At 44.0% G+C, this 14,329-nt stretch overlaps 1 protein-coding gene and 1 long non-coding RNA gene across 3 annotated transcripts; both read right to left on the reverse strand.

Moving 5' to 3' along the window:
- Positions 1 to 4,527: 4,527 nt before the first annotated feature.
- Positions 4,528 to 12,873, reverse strand: LOC125720463 (fibronectin-like). The gene is made up of 6 exons (XM_048995934.1): positions 12,564 to 12,873; positions 10,774 to 10,864; positions 10,315 to 10,339; positions 9,792 to 10,061; positions 7,312 to 7,575; positions 4,528 to 4,878 (listed from the first exon to the last, which is right to left on the reverse strand). The coding sequence occupies exons 1-6, from the start codon at positions 12,725 to 12,727 to the stop codon at positions 4,724 to 4,726; spliced, it is 969 nt and encodes a 322-aa protein (XP_048851891.1). The 5' UTR covers positions 12,728 to 12,873; the 3' UTR covers positions 4,528 to 4,723.
- Positions 7,583 to 9,785, reverse strand: LOC125720470 (uncharacterized). Of its 2 annotated transcripts, none has more exons than XR_007385470.1 (3): positions 8,829 to 9,785; positions 8,529 to 8,778; positions 7,583 to 8,378 (listed from the first exon to the last, which is right to left on the reverse strand). It is a non-coding gene; the product is annotated as an uncharacterized LOC125720470 (long non-coding RNA). The 2 variants fall into 2 exon arrangements; XR_007385469.1 differs by having other exon boundaries at positions 7,583 to 8,278; positions 8,329 to 8,428; positions 8,529 to 9,785.
- Positions 12,874 to 14,329: the final 1,456 nt, after the last annotated feature.

Raw genomic sequence — 14,329 nt, forward strand, 5'->3', positions numbered from 1 at the left:
GTTAACAAGCTCTGCTGCCTAAATAAACAGGCCAGTTGCAGAGTCTGTTCCTCCGTCTTGATGCTTATTTGTTCATGTGCCTGGCAGCCGGTGGCTCCCTATTCATTTTCTTATTTTATTGACCCACTCAGGCATAGGTTTAGCCTAACATTTCCTGGTTCTTTATATGTGTTTTTTAACTCTTACTTTATTCATCTAGTAATTATTGGTAGTTGACTGCATAACTGGGTCCTAGTCTATGTCTGGGCGTCCAAGTGACCATTCAGAACACTGTGACCTAAACAACATGGCAGATCAACTGATTTATGCATAAGATCCCATTTTCAGATCACTCACAGCATGTCTTGCCCTAATCCTAACCCTAACCCTAACCCTAACCCTAATCCTAACCCTAATCCTAACCCTAATCCTAACCCTTTTACATACAGCAGTTTGGCACAGATATCCTGCACCAGTGGATTGTAGCATAACACACATCATCAAACTGCACTGCTGTTTTTCTAATGCTGTTGAGGAAAAACAGTTGAACAGGAAGCCAGAACAAGGACATTCTTAAGGTCACCTTCTGCTGAAAGAGAGACCATTGATTAAAATTAGCCTTTTGTGATAAAATAGGCTGTAGACATATTACATTTCAGTCACTGATACATTAAAATAAAAACTGAAGTACATCCCAGGAAGTACCTCTGAAATGACATCCTATAATACTATACAATATACGATTATTTATTACATTTAGCTTATTTATTGCTCATTTATTGATCGGATCGAAGGGGACGGAATGTGGGGCTCATCCTCCGTTCAAGGCAAATCTTATATGCATTAACCGTGACACTTCCATCTCGTCATGGACCAGCGATGCCTCCTTATTGTCACGACTGGGAGTCAGGATGGCGTGAAGATCCACAAGCGGCTTGGTGGCTTTGACATTCGGGGATGTTTTACACACAAAAATGCGCAGTAATGGGAAATCAAAGGCCTGCGAGGGATCAAACGAAATGAAAGAGGGAAACAAGTAGGAGGAAGCAGGATTTACCTGGTGGGGTAACAGGACAGGGTACGGACAGGGCTAACGCTAACAAGGGCAGGCACACATACGCACAGATAACGATAAATAAAGCAGAGAGTGGCGTGAGTGGCTGACACGTTCGGTCCGGAATGATTAGGTGATTATGGGATAGCCAGCACCCTCTGCTGGTCAAACAGGGACATGACGGGCTTATGTGGCCGGTACAGACAGTTGTGTTTATTTTTTCCACGTTTTAGTCTTAGTGTGTGAAATGGATGTAATAGTATTTGGTACATTTATATACAACTCAAAATGCAAATTCATTTCAAACCTTTGAAACAGTCTGTTTATTACTACAGAAATTGTGGGTTTTCCTGATGCTACCAGAGATAGTAAATCTGTAGAGGGAAAGGCCAGTGATACTCTTTAGGCAATTTTCTTATGTGATAAATTCTTGTCCCGTCATATCATATTTTAGCAATCCTCTCTTTTCCTTATACAGGATACACATTGGTCTGTGATTATCAGGACCTGGACTTAGCCTTCATGCACATGGTCTGAAATGAAATACCTCCAACCAGGGCCGTCCATCCATCACAACAGTGCTTTGCTCCCAGAAACCAGCAGATGATTTCAGCAAACAAACAAATAAAAAAAAAACTCACGGCTAGCTGGGAGGCCCAACTTCCTCAGGAGCAGGACCAGCTGGACCTTTAGAGGCTGCAGGAGTTCCCTGGAGCCGATGACCGCTGAGGGGAATCTGTAATGCCAGCACCCTCCAGCAGGCCAGCGCCCACCGGCAGCCCAGCGCCCTCCAGCAGGCCAGCGCCCTCCGGCAGGCCAGCGCCCTCCGGCAGGCCAGCGCCCACCGGCAGCCCAGCACCCTCCAGCAGGCCAGCGCCCTCCAGCAGGCCAGCGCCCTCCGGCAGGCCAGCGCCCTCCGGCAGGCCAGCGCCCACCGGCAGCCCAGCGCCCTCCAGCAGGCCAGCGCCCTCCAGCAGGCCAGCGCCCGCCAGCAGCCCAGCGCCCGCCAGCAGGCCAGCGCCCTCCAGCAGGCCAGCGCTCGCCAGCAGCCCAGCGCCCGCCAGCAGCCCAGCGCCCTCCAGCAGGCCAGCGCCCTCCAGCAGGCCAGCGCCCGCCAGCAGCCCAGCGCCCTCCAGCAGGCCAGCGCCCTCCAGCAGCCCAGCGCCCGCCAGCAGCCCAGCGCCCTCCAGCAGGCCAGCGCCCTCCAGCAGGCCAGCGCCCTCCAGCAGCCCAGCGCCCTCCAGCAGGCCAGCGCCCTTCAGCAGCCCAGCGCCCGCCAGCCTCACCAGCTCTTACGAGTGGGCGACTTCTAGCTCCCCTTCGGAGATGATGCACCACCAGCTACCATGGGACAGAGGAACCTTGTCTCAGAATAGAGGTGGGGACTGGGGGTGGTGGTGACCGGAACAGCTGACCTTTGAGGGGGGGCAATGTATCGCCGGCGGGTTTTGAATATCCCCGCTGGCATGTGACACATTGTAAATAGCCCCGGTCTATGTCACATATGTAGATGATGTGCTTTGTTACGTGTGTCGTGTGTTCTTACTGGTGTCCTGCTTAGATTAGAGCCCAATCCCCGTGTGATTAACTGTGCATAGAGTACCTGCTGTGTGCCTTTCTGTGCTTAGATTAACTTCCCTGTACTGCCCTGCCATTCATTGTCGCTTTACTGTTAAAATGAGTGCGGCCATTTTAAGGATTTCACTGAAAGAGCAGCTTTATCTCAGTCTTTGCCCATTTCTTTGCTGCTGCCATCACAGCACCTCGGTCTGCCTGGCACCACAAGATTTTTATTTTCACCATCACGGTTAGCTAACAGTGCCCTTGAAACCTTTCCCAACCCCCAATACCGTGTGGGTGTTCTGTGCTAGACCCAAAGAAGGGAGCCAGCTAAGTCAGACAGTTTCACTTTGACCGTGCACACCATGACTGTACAGTGCTTACAGTGACCGAGACAAAGTGGAATTCCTAGTAATGCTCCAATGTGCACATGAATAATAATCATCATCACCATCATAATCGTCGTAAAATTATTATGATTGTTCCTATTTCTATAAAGACTTATTTGTCCCAAAATCCTACAACAGAGACATTTTGGTTCCTTGAGGTCCACAGTGGATCCAAAGGTTTTTGTCAACTCATGAGAACAACAGGACAGAAACGCGGTAAATACTGTGTTAAACTGTGTTAAATTTTGCTAAAAGCCTGGCCAAACTGAAATGTTTGGGTTTGAAGTGTCTATGTTCACGTCTCTTCCAATGCTCTCAGTCAACTGGTTACATTCGTCTCAAATCAAAACACATTTTCTGTAACAACCTTCAGCCCAAACAATGATCAAATTTCAACTGTATTTGTAAACTGGATTACAAGTATGGTGGTACGGCATTGATGGACGTTCATTCTGTTTGTGTATATCTGTGTATATTTGTGTATATTTGTGTATATCTGTGTATATCTGTGTATGTTTGTGTATGTTTGTGTATATCTGTGTATATCTGTGTATGTTTGTGTATATCTGTGTATATTTGTGTATATCTGTGTATATCTGTGTATGTTTGTGTATGTCTGTGTATGTTTGTGTATATCTGTGTATATTTGTGTGTCTGTATATATCTGTGTATGTCTGTGTATATTTGTGTATGTCTGTGTATATTTGTGTATATCTGTGTATGTTTGTGTATATTTATGTATGTGTATGTTTGTGTATATCTGTATATCTGTGTATGTTTGTGTATATCTCTGTATATCTGTGTATGTTTGTGTATATCTGTGTATATTTGTGTATATCTCTGTATATCTCTGTATATTTGTGTATATCTCTGTATATCTCTGTATATTTGTGTATAACTCTGTATGTTTCTGTATATCTCTGTATATCTCTGTATATCTCTGTATATCTCTGTATATTTGTGTATATCTCTGTATGTTTCTGTATATCTCTGTATATCTCTGTATATTTGTGTATATCTCTGTATGTTTCTGTATATCTCTGTATATCTCTGTATATTTGTGTATATCTCTGTATATTTGTGTATATCTCTGTATGTTTCTGTATATCTCTGTATATCTCTGTATATCTCTGTATATCTCTGTATATTTGTGTATATCTCTGTATGTTTCTGTATATCTCTGTATATCTCTGTATGTTTCTGTATATCTCTGTATATCTTTGTATATTTGTGTATATCTCTGTATGTTTCTGTATATCTCTGTATATCTCTGTATATCTCTGTATATTTGTGTATATCTCTGTATATCTCTGTATATCTCTGTATATTTGTGTATATCTCTGTATATCTCTGTATATTTGTGTATATCTGTATATCTCTGTATATCTCTGTATATCTCTGTATATCTGTATATCTCTGTATATCTCTGTATATCTCTGTATATCCCTGAGTTCCCGAAACAGCCAGAAGCAAGAAGCTGGAACAGCTGGGTTTCTAATTTTGGATATTTGCTTAATTAATTCAGTAAAAAACGTCACAAATGTATTGATTTCATAAAATTTTTATTAAATGCAATGTTTAAGATATCTGCACATGTGTTTCGCAGAGCCATAATTCATTATTATTAAGTATCATAATTTTTTTCGACTGTTTCATTCAGTTATTTCCATTTTGCTGTTAATTGCGATTGTAGCCAGTGGCTCTGAAATTGATACTAAGCACAAATGTTTGGTGTTTTACGTCATTGTGAATATGTTGATTCACTGTAACAATCTTGAGATGCTTGTTCCTCAGTGTCATCATCTCCATAGTCATGCTCCTTGCCTTCATCATCATCATCATCATCATACTCATCTTCATAGATATGCTCCCACGGTCTCTTTTTTACTACACGTGCTGAAATGTCATGGAAAAGAAAAAAAATCAGCTGAAGGGGTCTTATGATAATTGCTTCAGTTCCCACAACCCCAACGTTCCAAAGCAAAATAATGAAAAGTGTATTTATGTTTCCTAAAAATACAACCCAGGAGCAGCATGTAAAGTGAAAAGAAGACAGGACCTAAGATGGAGTCGTGAAGAACCCCATAGGAAATCTGGGTTGAGCTAGTAAAGTTCACCCAGTTCGGCAGAAAAACTTCTATCAGATAAATATGACCGAAACCACTTAAGGGCAACACCTTTAATGTATATGCCCTTGTAAGGGAGCTCATTATCCACATGTCAAAGGCAGGAGTAAGGTCTAAGACAAGGCTGTACAATTCCATCCTAGGAGGCCAGTCTGCAGACTACCCTGCTGTGGGTGTGTTTGAGCAGGAAAATCTGCAGACTGTGCTGGATCCTGCTCCTACATGAATGGAATTGGAACACAAAAAAATGATACAGGCTTAAACTCGCCAAAGACACCTGAGCCCAGTGGAAGGAGGAAAGGATTATGGGCAGCGGGAACGAGTGTATGGCAAGGTGCTTCGAGTGTTTGGCGAGCCGCTTCGAGTGTTTGTTTGGTGAGCCGCTTCGAGTGTTTGTTTGGTGAGCCGCTTCGAGTGTTTGGCGAGCCGCTTCGAGTGTTTGGCGAGCCGCTTCGAGTGTTTGTTTGGCGAGCCGCTTCGAGTGTATGGCGAGCCGCTTCGAGTGTTTGTTTGGCGAGCCGCTTCGAGTGTTTGTTTGGCGAGCCGCTTCGAGTGTATGGCGAGCCGCTTCAAGTGTTTGTTTGGCGAGCTGTTCGAGTGTTTGTTTGGCGAGCCGCTTCGAGTGTTTGTATGGCGAGCCGCTTCGAGTGTTTGTATGGCGAGCCGCTTCGAGTGTTTGGCGAGCTGTTCGAGTGTTTGTTTGGCGAACCGCTTCGAGTGTTTGTTTGGCGAGCCTCTTCGAGTGTTTGTATGGCGAGCCGCTTCGAGTGTTTGTTTGGCGAGCCGCTTCGAGTGTTTGGCGAGCTGTTCAAGTGCTTGCTTGGCGAGCCGCTTCGAGTCTTTGTTTGGCGAGCTGCTTCGAGTGTTTGGCGAGCTGTTCGAGTGTTTGTTTGGCGAGCCACTTCGAGTGTTTGTTTGGCGAGCCGCTTCGAGTGTATGGCGGGCCGCTTCGAGTGTTTGTTTGGCGAGCTGCTTCGAGTGTATGGCGGGCCGCTTCGAGTGTTTGTTTGGCGAGCTGCTTCGAGTGTTTGGCGAGCTGTTCGAGTGTTTGTTTGGCGAGCCGCTTCGAGTGTTTGTTTGGCGAGCCGCTTCGAGTGTTTGGCGAGCTGTTCGAGTGTTTGTTTGGCGAGCCGCTTCGAGTGTTTGGCGAGCTGTTCGAGTGTTTGTTTGGCGAGCCACTTCGAGTGTTTGTTTGGCGAGCCGCTTCGAGTGTATGGCGGGCCGCTTCGAGTGTTTGTTTGGCGAGCTGCTTCGAGTGTTTGGCGAGCTGTTCGAGTGTTTGTTTGGCGAGCCGCTTCGAGTGTTTGTTTGGCGAGCCACTTCAAGTGTTTGGCGAGCTGTTCGAGTGTTTGTTTGGCGAGCCGCTTCGAGTGTTTGGCGAGCTGTTCGAGTGTTTGTTTGGCGAGCTGCTTCGAGTGTTTGTATGGCGAGCCGCTTCAAGTGTTTGTTTGGCGAGCCGCTTCGAGTGTTTGGCGAGCCGCTTCGAGTGTTTGGCGAGCCGCTTCGAGTGTTTGTTTGGCGAGCCGCTTCGAGTGTTTGTTTGGCGAGCCGCTTCGAGTGTTTGGGGAGCCGCTTCGAGTGTTTGTATGGCAAGCCGCTTCGAGTGTTTGTTTGGCGAGCCGCTTCGAGTGTTTGGCGAGCCGCTTCGAGTGTTTGTTTGGCGAGCCGCTTCGAGTGTTTGTTTGGCGAGCCGCTTCGAGTGTTTGTTTGGCGAGCCGCTTCGAGTGTTTGGGGAGCCGCTTCGAGTGTTTGTTTGGCGAGCCGCTTCGAGTGTATGGCGAGCCGCTTCGAGTGTTTGTTTGGCGAGCCGCTTCGAGTGTTTGGCGAGCTGTTCGAGTGTTTGTTTGGCGAGCCGCTTCGAGTGTATGGCGAGCCGCTTCGAGTGTTTGGCGGGCTGCTTCAGCTGCAATCCATTTTTCGAGGATATCAATTCAGTTCTGACTAGACTAGAATACAAACTGATATTTAAAATGAAGTTGTAACTAGTTGTAATTTGTATACGCTTATTTTAATCAGAACATTAGACCCTACGAGAAATAACGGAATATAATGTCAGTGAGAATTATGGAAATAAAAATGTTTGCTGATTATTAATGAGATATACTTTAGTATATGAATGTCACTTACAAAGTATATTTCTTATGACTTTCCACAACTGAAAATTTGTATTTGTTGTAGTACAATACAATCCACTTTCACTTACCAGTGCGGAAATCTTTGATCGTAGGGTCACTTTGCGCTCCATTTTCCAGGATAGTGGAAACTTCGACAGTGTAAAGAGTATCTGGGTCCAAGTTTGAGAAGGTCGTCTCCTGGCTTTTTGTAGAGAAGCACCCTTTCCCAGGGCAGGTGCTGGATATGAGGTAGTGATGTGGTATTTTCTCCAATTCATCTGGTTTAGTCCAGGAAATAGTGAGGGATCTTGCATCTCGGTCTGTTGATGTCAAACGATCTGGTGCTGGGACTTCTGTGAATTCACATTCCGACAAACATAACAAACAGGAAATGAGGGGATGAACTGAGTTCACATCTAAATGTAATTTTATAACAGGGATTTCTCAAATTCTTGATAGTCTTTCAAAACATCAGTTTTTGAGCTTCATTTTAAGGCTGTTATCAATAGAAAATACAAAATCCATACAGTATTATTAGGTGTATTATTAATTATCAAACTTTAACTAAAAATATTAAAATTGATTTTCAAAATGTAGAATAATGTGGAACCCCAGAAAGGACATCCATCCATCCATCCATTTTCCAAACCGCTTATCCTACTGGGTCGCGGGGGGTCCGGAGCCTATCCCGGAAGCAACGGGCACGAGGCAGGGAACAACCCAGGATGGGGGGCCAGCCCATCACAGGGCACATTCACACACCATTCACTCACACATGCACTCCTATGGGCAATTTAGCAACTCCAATTAGCCATGTTTTTGGACTGTGGGGGGAAACCTGAGTACCCGGAGGAAACCCCACGACGACATGGGGAGAACATGCAAACTCCACACACATGTGACCCAGGTGGAGACTTGAACCCGGGTCCCAGAGGTGTGAGGCCCAGAAAGGACATGAGGGGGAGAAAATAAATGGTTAAAAAAGAGATGGAAAAAAACTGACCACAGTTCTGTATACAGGTCTGTATACACAATGGAGACCCAGTGCGCATTCGCCTGACCATATACGTATGATCAGTCACTTACCTGATCCGGCACACATTCACCTGACCATATACGTATGATCAGTCACTTACCAGATCCGGCACACAATCACCTGACCATATGCGTATGATCAGTCACTTACCTGATCCGGCACACATTCACCTGACCATATACGTATGATCAGTCACTTACCAGATCCGGAACACATTCACCTGACCATATACGTATGATCAGTCACTTACCAGATTCGGCACACATTCACCTGACCATATACGTATGATCAGTCACTTACCTGATCCGGCACACATTCACCTGACCATATACGTATGATCAGTCACTTACCTGATCCGGCACACATTCACCTGACCATATACGTATGACTAGTCACTTACCAGATCCGGCACACATTCACCTGACCATATACGTATGATCAGTCACTTACCTGATCCGGCACACATTCACCTGACCATATACGTATGACTAGTCACTTACCAGATTCGGCACACATTCACCTGACCATATACATATGATCAATCATTTACCAGATCCGGCACATAATCACCTGACCATATACGTATGACCAGTCACTTACCAGATGTGCAGCTTTTGCGCTAAGAATCTGAGGGGTGATTGTTTCACATAGCAAGATGAGCCTGAACCAGATCTGGGCTAAATGTTGTTCAGAAATTGCTGCAGATCTGTAAAGCAGATCTGGCCCAGTGTCTTTTTGTACAGCGGACCAGTACTGGTCCGAATCTGTTTTTTGGATTTGAAACTGATAAGGGCCATATATGGGCTTGCATCTGCATTGGAGTGAAAAGTTAAATTCAGAGGTGGTTCAAAGGGGAGCAGTTAGTGGCTCAGAGAGCTAAGTCTCTTTTACTCCCAAAAAAGTTTGGGGGGTGGGGTCACAGGACAGGGTGAGCTAATGTGCAGTACCCATCGCAGAGGGCAGGGTGTGAACCAGCAACCTTCTGACCACAGGCACAGACATTTAACACCCCGAGCCACTCACTGCCCCCATTTAAATCTGATCTGAATTTAACTTTCGACTTTGGTGCAAATAGAGGCCAGATTAGGTAACATTCAATGCGAATCTGGCCCATATGTGGACTTTATCTGTTTTAAATTAAAAAGGCGGATTTGGACCAGTATTGGTCCGCTGTGTAAAAAGACATCGGGCCAGATCCGTTTGTGGATCTGCGGCAATTTCTGAACAGCATTTGGTCCGGATCCGATTCAAACTCGTCTTGCTATGTGGGGACCTAAATAGTACAGATATTTCCTGTAAAGTATGCTTTAGGCATTAAGCTATGGGGGACAATGCACACTATGTAACTTTAATATTGTGTGTTTTTACAGGTATTCATTAATAATTGCACTGAGTCCATTCACTGGCAGTAACTGTAAACTAGACAGCTGTGCTACTGAAAGTGAAGCACACATGGATATTATTTCCCCTCCATCCGGGGCTCCGTAATATATCCATAACAATGAAATGCCATAGTGATGGAGTGTAAATTACCTGTTTGTTCAGACGCTGACACACATGCACTCTGACGGCCACCTTCCCCCACTGTGGCCACCTTGAACCGATACTCGCGTCCAGGACTGAGGCCTCGTATCATCGTTTCATTGGTGCCTATAACCTTACGGCTCTCCTGGCTCCTCCCATCAGACCAGGTCACTATGAAATGCTCTATCTGCTCAGCCAGACCCTCTGGCGCGTCCCAGCTCAGAATCACAAAGTCTGTTCCCACTGAACAGAACTCTATGTTCCTGGGGGGAGGAAGGGCTGGAGAAGAGAGGAGGGGAGACACTATTAATATGTACATGAATTTCACAGCGGCGACATAAACCCACATAAAAAATATAAGAGCGAGGCTGATGAATCACAGGCAAATGAAAGAGGGCGGGACTGACAGTTCAGCGTCCTCTTGCCCTCCCCCGCAAAATTTACTGTGGAGGATCCCAAATCCTGGGCTGACTCTTAATCCCAATCCATAAATAACAGTAATACTCCCGGAAAATACCAGCTGGAGACATACCTTTTGTAATGCAGTCTTTCATGTCCTTGAATTATGTAGAAGATTGAGGGGAAAAAAAGAGAGTTAAATCGGTTAAAGACAACATGACATAACAGCAGTAGAGACATACGATAAATGCTTCTGAACATTTAATTGAACCATTCAGGCATAAATAATCATAATTTCTGTTTTAGTCTCCATGCCAAACAGCCCTCCCAGGTTGTACCTGGTCTCTCCTTATTTGGTAACTAAACAAAATATAATAGAGAGACTTTATTGATCTCTATGGTTACATGATCATATCCCATCATGTTCTCTGTGAGAGACACAGACACTGGTGAGAGCAAGTTTGGATCACAGCTCAGGGTCGGCTACAACTTTGCTCAAGAACCCAAGAGCATCATCAGTATAAGAACCTGCAACCTTCCGGTGAGGGACACAGCCCTAACCCACTAAACCCCACAGCACCCCTGTCCATACCTGTTGATGGTTCCTTTCCTGGAGACCTACAGATGTGTCTGCAGCTTTCTCCTCCTTATCCAAGGACAAATCACAGGCCGCTTCAGCTGACCTGGCAGAGCAATGATTAGAGAGAATAGGACTAGATTTACTATGTTAGAATTAGGTAGTCATGTGACCACAGATTTGGATTCCATCTCAGCTCTGTGGACCGGCAGATATGCTAAGGCCAGGCTTAGACCTGCAGCCTTCAAACGAAAGGCACAGATGCTTAGCCCACTGAGATACACACTGTCCCCAAAGGGTGCATGTATGGGTGTAGGTGTGGTGGTGTGTGTGTGTGTGTGTGTGTGTGTGTGTGTGTGTCTGTGTGTGTGTGTGTGTATGTGGCCAGCAAAGGACTGGGTTACCAATCAGCGTGTCCCTGCTTTCTGTCCAACGTTGCTAGAACTTACCAAAATCCTTGAGGTATAAATTCAAGAAAGTAGTAAAAACTATATAAGCTCCTGCATTATTTCTGGCCACACTTCATCCCAAGCGTGTTGAGATCTTCGGTCTATGTTTGATTTGATATGACACTAACAGACAAATAAACTGGTGTCAGTGTCTGACAGAGACTATAGCCTTTTACAGGGAAATAGGCTTAGTCTGCAAACAAGGCAGGATAACAGAATGACCTGTGATGTGGCTTTTAATAGCTTTATAGTTTATGTCTTGCTTGATTTTGTTTGTTTTTATTTTTTTCCCAAAAAATATGGCTATTATTTGTTAACACCTCATAGACTTCTGAAAAAAAATGTATCAGATTTATTGGCAACACTTTACTTGACAGGGCACAAATACTTAGTAATTACTCAGTTACTGCTGAAGTTAGTTTTGTCTTGGGTAGCCCTAGAACTACTCATGCCCTACATTGCAATCATACAATTCTTGTTTTTTATTTTGATCAATATATACATGTACAAACATGTTTCAGTACCATCAAAAAAGATTTTTTTGGTCTGTATATTCAGTATCAAAATTTAATTCTATTAACAATCTTTATTCATACTATTTATAATGCAGTTAAAGTTGAGGCAAAGAAAAAGGCTATGACCTTAAAGCACCTGTTTTAATAGATATATTATTAGTAATAATTATTTAATCAATTAATTATATGCAGTGTAATATATCGTACAGTATTACATTTTTTTGTGCTATTACAATAAAATTGACCTATTTAAAACAAAGAACAATCTTTATTTCTTCACCCTAATCGTTTGCACGTTTATTTTGGCACCAGTGCTGATGTCCGCTTCACCCACACTTAGCCCTCTTCCTCTCAAAGGCCTGCAGCACCTCTCTTGCTCGGGTTACCATAAACTCCTGAAGGCTAGTTTTAGCTTCTTCTTCCCCCCGTATAAGGCGATGTCACTGAGGCTATGTGGCAGGTCTAGCTAACCACCTCCACAGGGCATGGCACTCCACGGTAGTAATCAGATGAAATACTTCTGTTTTACCCAACACTTTTCAGTGCCTCCTCTATGACTCATTTATTTAAGTTTCATTTAAATCGTATCATTCATTCACAATGAAATATTTTACAAGCAAGTCACATTTTAACGGCTAATGGTTATTGTAACCTATGATACCACTGACATGACTAACAAAATATAAGTTATCAGACATAATTGAACTGTGACAAAAAATGTTTTTAATACATAATGTTTTCTATCATCTCAGGAATAAAAGAGATATATTGTGCGATTCTGCCTTAGAAATAAACAGGTTATGACAGGCTTCATTGAAAAACAATAATAATTAACCCATACTTTGTCTTTTTGATTGCAGTCGTGCTCGTTTTCCCCAATAATTTCAAGGTGATAGAAAGAGAAGAAATACCTTCGAAAACGTATGACGAGACGTCGAAGTCACCGATGTAGTAAGAGGAGGAAGGACCAGGAGACGGTTTCTTTGTCCAAGAACAGCAGGACATTAATTGAGACAGATAAGGAAACAAATTCCGTTTGCAGCCAAGACAGAATTTGCCCGCGCAAATTAGGGAGGAAGAATAAAGCTTCAAAATAAAAGCTCGTCTGCCCTGAGAATTCTTACGAGCCAAGCAACCACGACAGAGTATTTATTTATTCTTAAGTTTCAGTTTCCATAGAGGTTTCATTATTACACACAATATTACACAATCACCCTGGAAATATGCCAGTGTGATTTAGCAACAAGGGCCTGGTTTTTTTCCAGCACAACAAAATAAATAAGTAAACCCATATGTACTGCAGTTATACAACACAAGATTCTTCACAATCTATTTATTTATTTATTTATTCAAAATACCACCAAAACATAAATATGAAGTTCTTAAACACAATAACTAAGACCAAAAATGGGCGAAATCTGTTGAATGGCAGCTGTTGATGTTGGCATTTCTATAAAATTATTTAAATTATACATTTATTAGTGATGGGAGTGGACCACCTACATGGAGTCCAAGTCAAGATAAGGGGAGGGTCATCAAGACTGAGTAAAGAATGGGACTGTAAGCAGTCAAGATGAAGACTTTGGGAGGAGGGTCAAGACTGAGTAAAGAATGGGACTGTAAGCAGTCAAGATGAAGACTTTGGGAGGAGGGTCAAGACTGAGTAAAGAATGGGACTGTAAGCAGTCAAGATGAAGACTTTGAGAGGAGGGTCAAGACTGAATAAAGAATGGGACTGTAAGCAGTCAAGATGAAGACTTTGGGAGGAGGGTCAAGACTGAGTAAAGAATGGGACTGTAAGCAGTCAAGATGAAGACTTTGGGAGGAGGGTCAAGACTGAGTAAAGAATGGGACTGTAAGCAGTCAAGATGAAGACTTTGGGAGGAGGGTCAAGACTGAGTAAAGAATGGGACTGTAAGCAGTCAAGATGAAGACTTTGGGAGGAGGGTCAAGACTGAGTAAAGAATGGGACTGTAAGCAGTCAAGATGAAGACTTTGGGAGGAGGGTCAAGACTGAGTAAAGAATGGGACTGTAAGCAGTCAAGATGAAGACTTTGGGAGGAGGGTCAAGACTGAGTAAAGAATGGGACTGTAAGCAGTCAAGATGAAGACTTTGGGAGGAGGGTCAAGACTGAGTAAAGAATGGGACTGTAAGCAGTCAAGATGAAGACTTTGGGAGGAGGGTCAAGACTGAGTAAAGAATGGGACTGTAAGCAGTCAAGATGAAGACTTTGGGAGGAGGGTCAAGACTGAGTAAAGAATGGGACTGTAAGCAGTCAAGATGAAGACTTTGGGAGGAGGGTCAAGACTGAGTAAAGAATGGGACTGTAAGCAGTCAAGATGAAGACTTTGGGAGGAGGGTCAAGACTGAGTAAAGAATGGGACTGTAAGCAGTCAAGATGAAGACTTTGGGAGGAGGGTCAAGACTGAGTAAAGAATGGGACTGTAAGCAGTCAAGATGAAGACTTTGGGAGGAGGGTCAAGACTGAGTAAAGAATGGGACTTTGAGCGGTCAAGATGAAGACTTTGGGAGGAGGGTCAAGACTGAGTAAAGAATGGGACTGTAAGCAGTCAAGATGAAGACTTTGGGAGGAGGGTCAAGACTGA

This window comes from Brienomyrus brachyistius, chromosome 25 (assembly GCF_023856365.1).
Source record: "Brienomyrus brachyistius isolate T26 chromosome 25, BBRACH_0.4, whole genome shotgun sequence".
NCBI classification, from domain to species: domain Eukaryota; kingdom Metazoa; phylum Chordata; class Actinopteri; order Osteoglossiformes; family Mormyridae; genus Brienomyrus; species Brienomyrus brachyistius.

Coding starts and splice junctions, on each gene's coding strand:
- LOC125720463 (XM_048995934.1), bottom strand. CDS start 12,727: ATGTCCTGCTGTTCTTGGACAAAGAAACCGTCTCCTGGTCCTTCCTCC. Junction 10,865..12,563: donor ACTGCAATCAAAAAGACAAA/GTATGGGTTAAT, acceptor TTGCTCTGCCAG/GTCAGCTGAAGCGGCCTGTG. Junction 10,062..10,314: donor GAAAGACTGCATTACAAAAG/GTATGTCTCCAG, acceptor TCTCTTCTCCAG/CCCTTCCTCCCCCCAGGAAC.